The sequence below is a fragment of the Hemicordylus capensis genome, chromosome 2, assembly GCF_027244095.1.
Source record: "Hemicordylus capensis ecotype Gifberg chromosome 2, rHemCap1.1.pri, whole genome shotgun sequence".
Taxonomy (NCBI): Eukaryota; Metazoa; Chordata; class Lepidosauria; order Squamata; family Cordylidae; genus Hemicordylus; species Hemicordylus capensis.
Genome location: NC_069658.1, coordinates 395,449,510 through 395,462,841, shown reverse-complemented (window position 1 = coordinate 395,462,841; position 13,332 = coordinate 395,449,510). Strand labels below are relative to the sequence as shown.

General features: G+C 43.1%; 1 protein-coding gene across 4 annotated transcripts in view; it reads left to right on the top strand.

Annotated features, from left to right (window-relative positions):
* TMEM104 (transmembrane protein 104) overlaps positions 1 to 5,389 on the top strand; it is a 109,183-nt gene extending 103,794 nt beyond the window's left edge. For 3 of the 4 annotated variants that reach the window (XM_053291088.1, XM_053291085.1, XM_053291086.1), the window contains exon 10: positions 485 to 5,389. In XM_053291088.1, coding sequence (XP_053147063.1) covers positions 485 to 1,245 — 761 coding nt within the window. In that variant the 3' untranslated portion in view covers positions 1,246 to 5,389. The remainder of the gene's footprint in view (positions 1 to 484) is intronic. The other variant, XR_008315244.1, reaches the window with a different exon arrangement.
* Positions 5,390 to 13,332: the final 7,943 nt, after the last annotated feature.

Sequence of the window (13,332 nt, the reverse complement as noted above, 5' to 3'; positions counted from 1 at the left end):
TTTCAAGTGCCCTTTCAGACAAACTAGTACATGTTTATGCTTGGAAGGTTCCTCGGTGCATTTTTACCCACATGAATGAGACTGAGAACCCTGGGACAGCAGAGGTTTTTCTTTCAGGACTCAAGGCAGTTGTGATGGGTCTAGCCCATTTCCTAAGAGGCAGATGCCCTGGGAGTGTGATGGTTAGATAAACTTGCTCAAAAGGCAGCCATAAGTATGCTTCTGTATGTGATCCCCAGCTGCCTGCCCTCTCCCCCTGGTGCTGAATGTGCATAATGTTAACGCCTCGTAGATCTCTCCTTTGATATGCTGTGCTGCTTTCTCCAGAGAAGTGTCTTTTTCTTATTGGTTGAGCTTTAGACTTGTAGAGATCCAGCGCAGAGATTAGGACAGAAAATATATTTTTGTGAGCCTGGTACCGTTCTGGCTTAACCATGTCCCTTCTCTCTCTTCCCCTTCTCCCCATATCGCCCTTGTCTTTCAGCATTTGTCGTCATGATAATTTTAGCCCTCATCCGCATCGCCAAGGGCCAAGGGGAAGGTCATCCACCTCTGGCACAGCTCTCAGGAATCCGCAATCTCTTTGGGGTATGTGTGTATTCCTTCATGTGCCAGCACTCCCTGCCATCCCTCATTACTCCCATCTCCAAGAAGAAACATGTTAACAAGTTGGTCCTGCTGGATTACATCTTGATCCTGGGTTTTTATAGCCTCTTGTCCTTCACTGCTATTTACTGCTTCCACAACGGGACTCTCATGGACATGTACACGCTCAACTTCACCAACTGCGACATTGTCAATATTGCATTCATCCGCTACTTCCTGGGCCTCTTTCCTGTTTTCACTATCAGCACCAACTTTCCTATAATTGCTGTGACTCTGAGAAACAACTGGAAGACTCTCTTCCACCGGGAAGGAGGAACCTACCCATGGGTAGTAGATAGGATTTTTTTCCCAGTTCTAACACTAATTCCTCCCATTATCGTGGCTTTCTGCACCCATGATTTGGAGTCCTTGGTTGGCATTACTGGGGCCTATGCTGGGAATGGGATCCAGTACATCATCCCTGCTTTCTTAGCATACTGTAGCCGAAAAGACACTCAGCTGGTCTTTGGAAGTGGCACGCTGAATAAACATGTGTCCCCATTCCGGCACACAGTCTGGATTTGGTTTGTGCTACTCTGGGGTCTTTTCTGTTTTCTTTTTGTGACTGCAAATATCATTTTGAGTGAAACTAAGTTCTGATGGAGCAGCATTGCTTGTTACAGGAACCTGAAGGTGACTTCTAAGACTTCTCTTTCTGGCATGGCACCTGGTAAGAACTTTTCTAAACATTTTGAATGCTAACACGGTCTTGAGTGTGAACTTGATGCTCACCTTGCCCATTTTGGGTGCATTGCTGCTTTTCCATTCAGACTCCACTTGGCGTATAAATGTGTGGGCCTGAACACTCCACCAGGCTGCTGTGATTGCCCAGTATCTGGTTTTTTGTTTTGCCTGACTACAGATTCCACCACAGAATGTCTTCCTCTCTGTTGTGCTGTGATGTGTCGGAGGCTTTCGGATATGCATCTTTTCCTCAAGAGTGATGGGGATGACCAGTACTGCTGCTACTAGCTGAACAAGCAGCCCAAGAATCAAGCAAGCAGTGCTTTCTCATGTTCTGTATTCTTGCTGAAATAAGACTTTTCTTTCTTTCTCCAGATAACAAGGGGGGAAACCATCAGGAGCAGAATGGGGTCAACTAGTAAAACTAGAGCTCATGGCAATTTAAGTTTTCCACAGTGTTGGGCCAAACTAAACTGTGGCATGGGAGAGAAAAGAATGCCCCCAATGGGAGCTTTCCCCCAACTTGAACAATCCTGCTCCCCCCCACACACTCCCCCTGCTCCCGGTATTTGTTTTGTTTTTCCATTTCTGTTACAGATTTTTTAAACATGTATGTAGCGTAGTCCCTGGGATTAGACTCCTAGATACTGCTCTGGGTAGCTTTTCTGTTAAGCTTGCAACTACTTCTTACTTCTGTTGGCTTTTATGTTTTCTGTACACAATTTCCAGTCTCTGATTTCCCTAACTACGGGGCCCTCACTTGAGGAGAAATAAAAGGGAGAACTTGTTTCCTGTGTTCCTTTATGCTACTAAGTAGCCCTGACATTGCCAGAGTCCTCCATTTCACCCCTATGCTGGGGCATATGTCATTTGCAGGGACATGAAGGTGCAAATTATTTGCTGGACAGGTAACCTGTGAAAGCATTCATATAATGTGTACCTAAGTTGGGTGTTGCCAAATAAAGAGAATAACAGCCAACATTCTCTTGAGGCAGAAACGGGATACGCAGGTATAACCAGAGAAAGCAAAATTCTTCGGAGAGGTTCATAAAAACCATTGTTTTGTATCTTCTAACTTAATACAAAGCCGCCGCCCCTCCAAAAAACCAAACTTACTAAGGGTATTCACATGGGCAGCCGAACCCAGGCTAGGGCAGCCCAGCCTGGGTCAGGCTGCATGTGTGAAGCGCCGGGAGCTAAGTTGCTCTCGGCACTACCCTTGCACCAGGCCCCACTTCTCAACCTGGCGTTTAGCCAAGGTTAAGTGAACCTCTGGCAATTGCCACCAGATTAAATGCCCACCCCCCCGGCCTGCTACCATTTCTGGCAGCGAGCCAGGGGCGGGGGGAGGAGCAGCCACACCGAGCACAGTGGCTGCTCTAATGAGCAGCCACCGCTTGTGGGGGTGCACAGCGGAGGGGAGGACAGTGGCCACTTGTCCGCCAGAGAAGGCAGGCAAGCTCCTGCCTTCCCCGCAGGCCTCCCGCCCTCCCCAGCCAGGTCATGTGCGCAACATCAATGAATTCCATTCTGAAAATTAATCTCATGGAATTTTAAGTATTTGTTCTCTTCCCCATCCCCACATTTTCCTTTTCCATCTAAGCTTCTTATTTTATTGTACATAAAAGTTTTAACCTATGCATGACCATAGCAGGCCTGGGTCTGCCTGAATCATATCTAAAGGGATCAGGACAGAATCTCATTTTTAAGATCCGAAAAGGTGCTAAGCCCGTCTTTCTGCCCCTGATGCCGCTTTCCCCTTAGCTATGCTCCAGTATCAGAAGTGAGCCCTGCTTGGGAGAGACTGAGGGAGGGCTCCAAACATGCATGCCTCTTTTAGTCTTCTAAATCTGAATCCAGACCCAACACCATCTCCCTCCTCCATACACAATTGGAAAGGACCTGGGTTTAAAGATAATGATCTGCCCCATCATGTGTAGTGTGGGCCTTTTGGTTGAAAGGGAGCAGTTCTGAAGCTGCTGTTGACCACCATTCTGTGATAAAGTCAAAAGTAATTTAGTAGACTGAGGAGCTTAGAAGGGGTCACAACGGTTTTAATATAAGGATAACTTTCTTTTTAACTCCTTTGCCTATAAATAAATTTAAACTGCTTTTTCTTTATTAAATTTCATCTTCCAAGCCCCTGGATTATGTTTGCCTTCACCAGCCAGTATAGCTGTGATATTAAATTTGATGTTTCACCAAAGTGAGCTGAGAAATTAAGTTGTGTTGCTGTCTTTTTTCTTTCTTTTTTTAAATCAAAATTGTTATCAGGAAATATTTTCCAGCCACTATCCAACCTGAATGGTTTCTGCTACAGAAACAGATTGGCAGAGGTTGTGTCAAAACACACACACACACACACACACACACACACACACACACACACACACTTTCTCTTTAAGCAAGGGTAGCACAACTCTGCACAAAGATAAACGTCCTTGCTATGTTGCATAAAGGTAGTTTTGACGACTAGGGGGATTTTGCTCCGGGCACAATACAGCCTGACATCACCTCTCTTCTTGATCTCAAGCTGTCCTTGGCAGCCGTTGCTGGTGCATCAGAGAGTCACCTAAACAGCCCTGAAACCTTGCAGATAGCTGCTGCTGCTGCTCCAACACCAGGATATTGATGAATTGGTAAGGAGTAGTGAATTGCTCTGGTTCAGGGAGAAGAAAAATACAGGGTTTTAGAACACATACCTACATTTTAGATGAAATGGGACTTCCCCCATCACAAGTGATGCAGACGTTTAGCAACTGCTTCCTTCTGTCACTCTTTCGCATGACTGTTACAAAGCTCTGTCTGAGTGGGAGTGGGATGGATCACAGATGGCCGTGGCAGAGCTGTTGCATACTGGCCCAATCTGTCCTTCTGCAATATGAGACACACAGATAGGATCAGCATTGGCAGTTTAACAGCAGAATAATGTACCTGAAAAATGACCTGTAAATTGATGAAAATTGTGTTATGGCAATCCTAATCTCCTAATCTGGCTGCATAAGGCTCTGAACAGTACATGTACCACATCTAGTTCACTATATTTCTGACACTTTTGGTCTCATAGGAACGAATGAGTCACTTTATGTGTTGCTTTACCCCCAATCGCCAAAGGATTTTCTTCCCTTTCTCAACCTTTTGTGTATCTACACCCCATTAGAACAGTTTTCTTCTTTCCTAACGGGAGTCAGTCATGTAATATGTGTCGCACAGAGAGAGCTCAGAAGTACTAGATTTCAGTGAGAGCAGAAATTGTTCAATTTTCTGAACTGCAGTAGCAATGCTTCAGTTCTGACCATATAGTCTAATTCTAGGATCTCAGTATATCCTGCTTTCCAGAAAGCTCCATTTCTCATCTTGAAAAGATCTGATGGTATGCAACAAAGTATAATTTTGATAGCTGATTAGCTGAAATCCCTCCCCTCCCCAAATCCGTAGCTGTCTGATGAATTCTGTGCCTTTGGGGCTTAGATTATAGACTTTCATTTAAAATGTTGTTCCAGATTGTTAGAATTCCTCCTTGATTTCAAAACAACAATACCATAAGGGATTACTTTCTTTTTCCTTTTGGGAGCATGCTTTTGAAATGTCTTGACACTAGTGCCTTCCATGTGGCCCTCACCTTGAAGAACTTCCTGTCCTGTTTTTATGATAAAAGTACTGAAGTAAATGCTGAAGTGTACCATCGAATTCTCAGATGCCAGCTGTCTGTAAGCAGTGGAGGAATCTACCTCTGTTAATGATGGGAGGAAAGTTGTCTTTGTTTCAAAATATGCCTTAAAACATGAAATAAGTGGACCAAGATGGATCAAGCACATGAGCTTGTTTAATTTTTTTTACCCACTCTTAGAGGAGGTGCCTCAGGGAATGAGGGGTAGAATCCAGGGTCATCCTAAGCAGTAGTTCTCTTTCCTCATCCAGTTTTTAACATAATATTTTTAATTGGCTAATATCATGTAACAATTCTTCATGATGGCTCTTTGTTGCACTGTGTTCCCAGCTTGTCCCTGTATGTAATTATTTTTCAGAAAGGCGTAAATAAATGCAGATGATACATCTATTGTGGTGTGGTCTTTTTCTGCACGCATTAAGGGAGCGTTTTCCAAGTTAGTTCGTGTGGGGAGATCAGTTGGCAGTAGCAGCAGCCGGAGAGGGTAGCCATGCTGGAGCCGCTCGTGAAATAATTCTTGCCTTCTCGTGTCCGTCTGTATTAGCCTCCTGCTTCTTGTAGCACTAGGTGTTCTCTGAAAACTCAATTAAAACAGCTGTACCTTACCCAACTCAATTACATTTGCTTGCGCTTAAAAACTAAACAAATTGAATCATTTCTCTGCCTCAGGCAGCAAATGAAGTTTCTTCCAGCAAATTTATTATCATCATAAAACACAGCTTGATTTATGTTAAAATATTGAAAGGCATCTTTATGATGGAAATCAACAGTTTCCACTTTTGCTTTATGTGGCTCTTGTGTGCTCTCTGTCTGAGGAATTAAAGTGTGGGGGTATTTATTAGAGAACTGGACTGAAAATCTGAAATCAAAGAGTTTAAATCCATCATCTCTCCATGCTTCAAAGACTAAGAGAGGCAAGAGCCACCTTAAAGTATGATAGGAAGGGTCAAAGGTTTCAGAAAGGCTTTGAGTGGAGGCCTTAGGGTATCTTTAATGGTCACTTATAGGACGTGATAAAAAGTGGAACCTGATTCCTTAAACCATCAAACTGTGCTTAAAAGTTGTAAGCTGAAGGGCAACCAATAGGCTGCCTGGTGATGACTGAAAAAGAGAGGGGTGTCATCTGAATGAGGAATTCATAGAAGTGCATGTTGCACTTGGCAAGAACTACCATGTAATGCAGATATACCTTACACATTGGAGCCAGATGACTCCAAGCAAACAGGCTTAAGCCTGATCTACACATGCAGTAGAATGAGGTGGCAAATTGTACCTCTTCAGACTGCAGATGGGGCTGTCATTGCTTGTTCTCCCATATAGCAAGTTTCCTATAAGCGGCAGGTGGTAGTGGAGACCCTAATGCATCATAGGGATATGCACAGAATGGGATTTGTGTTCCATTCTGAGCTCAGAACGGAATGCAAATCGCTGGAACAAACTGGTTGAGTTGGTTGTTACAGTGTTCCAACTCATAATGTTTCAAATTCTGGTACATGAGGGGGTGGCGAGGTGCAGTGGGGAGGTACCTTTTAACAATCATTACCTTGTTTTGGGATCTTTATGGCCAGAAGAGCACTGTAGGTGGGGCAGCCCCGGTGCAAGATGTCGGGTGGGCCTCTGCTTGCGGGGACTGAGCAATAGCCAGGTAATGATTGTTAAAGGAGCAACCCCTGCTAGCTTGGCAAAGAGGCACATTTTAACGTGCTGATTCTCTTTTATTTAGCGAGGGGAGAGTAACTGGCCCTATCCACCCCCAGCACAGTATCTCCAATGACTGTTGCTGGTGTCTATCTTATTTTCCTTTTTAGATTGTGAGCCCTTTGAGGACAGGGATCCATCTTCTTACATTTATTTATTATTTCTCTGTATAAACCGCCCTGAGCCATTTTTGGAAGGGCAGCATAGAAATCGAATGAATGAATGAAAGGAGCTCCTGCTGCCCCTCACTGCCCACCCTAGTGCCACCCTCATGGGCTGGAGTCATTCCAAGCTTGAAACAGACCCTTCATTTGAAGGGTGTTCTGTTCCAGGCTTGAAACTGCACATTTTGTGTTGGAATGTTTTGAACTCGAAACACTCTGCACATCCCTAATGTATCAATGGAAAGGTTCTATCCTTGCCAGAGCCCTTTGGGGGGGGGGGCATAGGGGAGGCAAATTGCCCTGGGCTCCACACATGGAGGGGGAGGCATCCAAAGTATGTTTCAGTATTTGAAATGACCAGAGCAATCTTTTTCATTCAGACCAGTAAAACTGATCTGTCAAAATATAACCCCAGGATCAAGTTTCAGTATTTGGGATTATTACATTGACTTAGGACATTATGCATGAAGTGGACTACAAAGTGTGTGCAGTTGCATGAGTGTTTGAGTGTGTGTGAGGGAGAGACAGACATGTAGACATGCTGTGCAGTATGTTCTGCCCCTGGGCCTCTCAGAATCTTAAAAAGACCCTGATCCAAGGCTACTTCCTGCTATACTTATTGTTCTCTGATTGCAGAACTTTAAAAAAGAAGAACAACATATAGGGAGGCATTAAAAATATGATCCTTCCACTTCTGCAGTCTAAAATAGCACCATTCATTCTACCACCTTATTCTGCTGCATGTGTAGAACAAGCCTCAGGTTTAGGTTTAAAACAAGGGGATATTGCATAACTGGCTCACAAGTCAGTGTCAGGCTGCAAAATGTTGCTTCTGGCCTGAGCTAAGAGTTTTGGATTTAATTGCTGATGTTACTCGAAGGTAATCCTTGTTTCTGCCCCAGCGGAGCCATCCTGAATTGTTCATATTGGTGTATGGATGGGGAATTCATGTACAGTGGATTTCCTTGCAACACACCTATGAGATTTGCTGGTATGCAGAGGTCTAGAAGATGAACATGGTCTTTACCATGTTTAAAAGCTAAGTCAATTCAAGAGCTAAGTGTGAAGAGGAGAGATTTACGGTGACAATGATGATGAATGTTTATATACCGCTTTTCAATGAAAATTCCCGAAATGGCTTGTTTATTATTTATTAATTACATTTGTACACTGCCCCAAACGTTCATCTCTGGGCGGTTAACAATAGTATAAAATGAGTTAAAATATATACAAAAACGTAAAACAATTTAACAATTTAAAATTAACCATGAATTAAAACCTTAAAATTTTAGTTTACATAGATATAAATAAAATAAATTGGCTCCCTGTTCCTAAAGGGCTTACAATCTCAACAAGAAACATAAGTTAGATACCAGCAACAGCCATTGGAGGGATGCTGTGCTGGGGTTGGATAGGGTCAGTTGTTTCCCCCCTGCTAAATGGAGAGAATCGCCACTTTAAAAAGCTGCCTCTTTGCTCAGTTAGCAGGGGGGATGTTATATACACACAGACCTGTGTGTATACTCGCAGGATTCCTCCAGAACAGTCCTTGCCACTCTTGATTTCTTGTCCAGCTGTGTAAGAAGACTGACTAATTCTGGTATTGAAACTCAGACTCCTAGAACATACATAAAATGGACGGAAGCAGTTTGCCTGACACTGTACCATTAGGAGGGGGCATTTTTTCTGGTTTGGTACTTGTGCTGCTATTGCTGTTCTCTAACACATGTGACAGATATCTCAGATGAGTCTCATTTTTGCTTATAAGTGAGGGAGGGGTTCTGTCACATTTTAAAATTGTATGTTGCAGTTACGACTCTGTACACTGCTATGCATTTTCAAGAACTGGAATCAAAGGAGATGTGAAATGAGCTCCATCCCTATGCTTATTTCTTCTTCCTCCTCGCCACTATGGAGCTGTGAGGTTTTGGCATGTGGATGCTCCAGTAAGAACCTGAATGGCATCTCAAAGTCATTGAACACAGTCCACTGACCAGACTCCAGATGGCAACAACTTTGCCATGTCTATGCAGCAGGTGATTTGCAAATTCACACTCTTTTTCTCAATTAAATCTGGGAGGGGGGAGCACACTCTGGTTCATTTTTCATACCTAACAGAGTTGAGAATCCTCATTGCACAATTCAGAATGCATTCTTATAACAACTTAATGTGGGTTAGTTAACCATTTGGTTTAATGTTTCAAAATGTGACTTCTTGAAATGCCTCTTATTTCTGTTCTCTTGAAACCTATCGCAGAAGCATTCTAGTAACAGGAAAATGCCATTTGGGGAGATCATCCTGCATGCATGCAGTGTTTTCAAGTGTCCAGCAAAAGCTTCTTGGTGTCACTTTTAATGGGTTTTGCAAGGGGAACAAAAGTTGAGTTGGAAAAGGGTTAGTGGTTAGGGATGAGGATGAGAGCATCAGAAAGCCAAACCAGGCACACAGTCATATGCTAAGGACTCTAGGCTTCCTCCTCTGATCCATAACCTGAGCTCATACTTGGTTTGTAAAACAGAATTGTGAAGACTGCCACACCTAACTCAAGGTCGTCTTAACTTCCTGCAAGAAACCCTTGCTTCTAGTGAATACTTGAGCACCATTCAGAAACATGGGATTTGTTCTCCTGTTTCTGCACATGTGCCTGGTGGACCAGCAATGACCTTATTACCTCCTTCCTTGTGAGCAGCCTCTCCTCCCTGAGATCCTCCTATTCGCTTCCCACAGGCCCATATCCAATGATAGCCTTTTAAATAAAGTACAGATGTGGGATGTATTGTAACTTAATGCCCAGTTCTGAAAAATGGAAACTAGCTAGTTTAACTGGCTTGGAAACATTACCTGCTAAAGAGTCCCACAATGCCAGACTAATCTTTTGCCAAGATTTTTACAGCTGAAGTGATAAAACATTAAAAGGTGTAATAAGTTATAGCTAAATATATTATAGCACTGTCATCTGTTTGAACAGCTTTATAAACTTCCAACTGTTTCCCTTGGGTTAGTAACAGCATGAGAAGCTTTCCGTGACTACCTTCTCCGAGCTTCCTCTTCCATCCCTTAGATGTGACTAAGAACTATGGCATTCTCCCTTACTAAATGAAAAGGAGAGGGATAAAAGTTAATTACACAGTGCAGGTTAAAGAAGAAGATGGATGGCACTCTAGGATGTTCTGCCAAGTGGTAGAGGGTAGTCCTGGCACAATGCCGCCTTCTACCTTATAACACCTGCTTCTGGGGTTGGGGAGCAAATCAGTGCAGTGTTGAGGGGAGTGATGGCTCAAAAATTAGATCAAGGTCAGTGATGCTGCAAGAACAGCAGTGGCAGACTGCTTGGTGTCAGATAATGTTCGCAACTCTAAAATGCTTGCATGTCTGGAAATGCATCACCCCCACTCACTGTCCCATGTTTTCTGAATTGGTTTGTTAATTTTGACTGGTTAGTTAATGGATAATCCTTATAATTCTAGGCTCACTGGACAGATCTCTTGGCAACAGCATTCCTGGAAACCCTTGTTAAGGCTACATGAGGATCCTTAGTTCACATCGCCTGGGTCCAGAAGGTGGTGCTGGGGGCTACTGCTTGGCTCCATGGCCATTGGCCTTTGGGCTCCTGCAGGGTTCGGATTTGTCCTCTATGCTGTTTAACATCTAAATAAAACCACTGGGAGAGGTTGTCCAGGGACTTGGACTGAGTTGTCAGCAATATGCAAATGCCACTCAGCTCTCTCTCTCCTTATCACCTGATCCTAGGGAGGCGGTGGATGTCCTGAATCGGGGGCTGGAGGCCGTGATGGGTTGGATGTGGGCTAACAAACTGAAATTGAATCCAGATAAGACGGAGGTACTGTTGGTCAGTAGGAGAGCCAATCGGGATGAGGAGATTTTACCGGTTCTGGATGGGGTTGCACTCCCCTTGAAGGAGCAAGTACGCAGCTTGGGGGTACTACTGGACCCGGCTCTGCTTTTGGAGGCTCAGGTGGAGGCGGTGGCCAGGGGTGCCTTTGCACAGCTTCAGCTAGTGCGCCAGCTCTGTCCCTTTCTCAAGAAGGCAGATCTGGTCACAATTACCTATGCCTTAGTCACAGCTGGATTACTGTAACACGCTCTACATGGGGCTGCCTTTGAAGAACGTTTTGAAACGGCAGGTAGCGCAAAATGCAGCTGCTAGTATTTTATCTGCAGCTGCCTGCTGGGATCACATCACACCCATTTTGAAAGTGCTGCACTGGCTGCCAATTTGTTTCCGAGTCTAATTCAAGGTGCTGTGTTTGACCTTTAAAGCCCAAAATGGTTTGGGCCCTGGATACCTGAGGGATCCCACTTGACTAAGTCATCCGGTGGTGGGGGCTCTGTTCTGGGTGCTGACAATGAGGGAGGCTCAGTTGTTGTACATGCGTGACAGGGCCTTCGCAGTCATTGCCCCCAGACTCTGTAGTGCTCTCCCGGTGACCATCCGCTCCTCAGTCTCCATTGCAGTTTTTAGAAATCATGTAAAATCTTGGCTTTTTGCCCAGGCTTTTATGATTGTTCCTATTGCTACTGTATTTATCTTGTATGGTTATACTGTGCTTATTTTTTAATCTTTTAATCAGATCTGTATTTTTATATTCTAGCTGATATTTTAATGGTGTAATTTTTGTAGTCTCGTTTTAATCTTTGTGTGAACCGTCTTGAGATTGTTTAATGAAAGGGGGTATAGAAATGTAAAAATAAATAAATAAATGAATGAAATGCTCTGCAGCCAGGGAGCATGTATGCTCTGTATAGTGTTCTGTGCAAATACAGGTATTACATGTTCATACAACATACAAAAGATAATTAGCACTGAAGTATGAAATATTTGTTTTGCACATCTTGAAAATTTTTATTTTTGTTCCTTTATGAATGGTAGGGCTATTAATCTATATAAACTTGCTTTGGGAATAAATAAAATTCTGCACAACCTTCAGAAATTAGATTCAGATCTGTCTTGCAGGCATTCCCTGCTTTAGAGAACAAAGAAACAGTCCTGTACCTTTTGCATGATGTTCACCTGAGTCCCATACTCTGGGGGAAAAGGATGAGTTTAATCTATCTGATAAAGGAAATGCAGATTCTCTAGACATTTCTTCAGGGCTATCTAATAATAGTCTCCTTTCAAGTTCTGACCCGGGACCTGTGGCTCTCAGCACTGAAGGGTCTATTTCCAAGCCAAACACCTTTGGCTCAAATGGTATCTATATTCATGGTTAGGGAGTCTAGCTTTTTTCAAGCAGTGCTTTAATTAGTTTTTTGCATATGCAAATAGGCCCTTAGTTCACTTAAGCAGCATACTTGATAGAAATTTCCATTTTTGAACAAGGTCAGCTGGTACCTTCCAATTGTCCAGTGATTTTGGATTAAAATGCAAACATTCATTTTCCCCACCCCATGATACTTCTCCAATTAAAGTTAGCTTTAGGCAGTTGTTCTAAGCAGACTCCAAGGTGCTGAGAGAAACTGTCAGGGAGAAGTTACAGAAAAAGTGATATTTGGCCCACTGAAGCATTTTGTTGGAATTCTTGTCCTCCAAGCAAACTTAGAGAACATGATTTTAAAAGAAGCTTTGTCATTACCCTGTAATACTGAAGGGAACACTTTGTGCTGTTCTCATTATTGATTCCTTCTGTTGACTCCCCTATCCCACCATCTTGACTATGTTTTGACCCACATTTAGAGCATGTTCATGCAACAAATATGTTGCTTTTGTACTGGGATTACTATCATAACACCACCACCCCCAAGCATTCTGGGAATCATAGCTTGGGGTGAGTTCTGAGAATATATAATATCCCTTGCTCCCTTTAACAGAAGTACAGTTTCCTAGGGGGTCCTAGGAAGGGGAATCGCTATTAGGGAATGGCTAAAACTAGTTTGTCATTGCTCTCAGGAACAGTTCCTTACATTACTAGTCAAAGACATAAATGTTATCATGCCATGAGCTGCGAGTTTGGAAACGCCTACAACAAAAACCAGATGAGAACTTTTACACTTTTCCCATCATCCTCTTGATTTTGCTGGTATCATGTTATGACATTGTACCATAATGTAATTAGGAATGTTATAGGAACTAACACAGGATTCCCTGCCAATATCTGCATCTTGAAATGCACCCTAGTGTGTATTGTGATGCCACCTGGTTAAATGACAAAGAGCTATTTGTCTGCTGGGAATATACACTCCAACTCTATCAAAGATCATACGTTTCAATGTACATACATCAGTTTCAATGTTCTATGTCCCACTGTTTAAAATCCACACTCCAGCAACGACTGGAGTGTTTTGGATAGAAGAGCATGGATTTTAAACAGTGGGACATAGAACACTGAAGCTGACATATGTACTTTGAAACATATATCCTTTGTGGCAGGTTTTTTCCCTTTCATTTTATGCAATAAAAATGGCTGGAGAGAAATATTGTTGCAGATCCATTATGTGTATTATGTCACCAG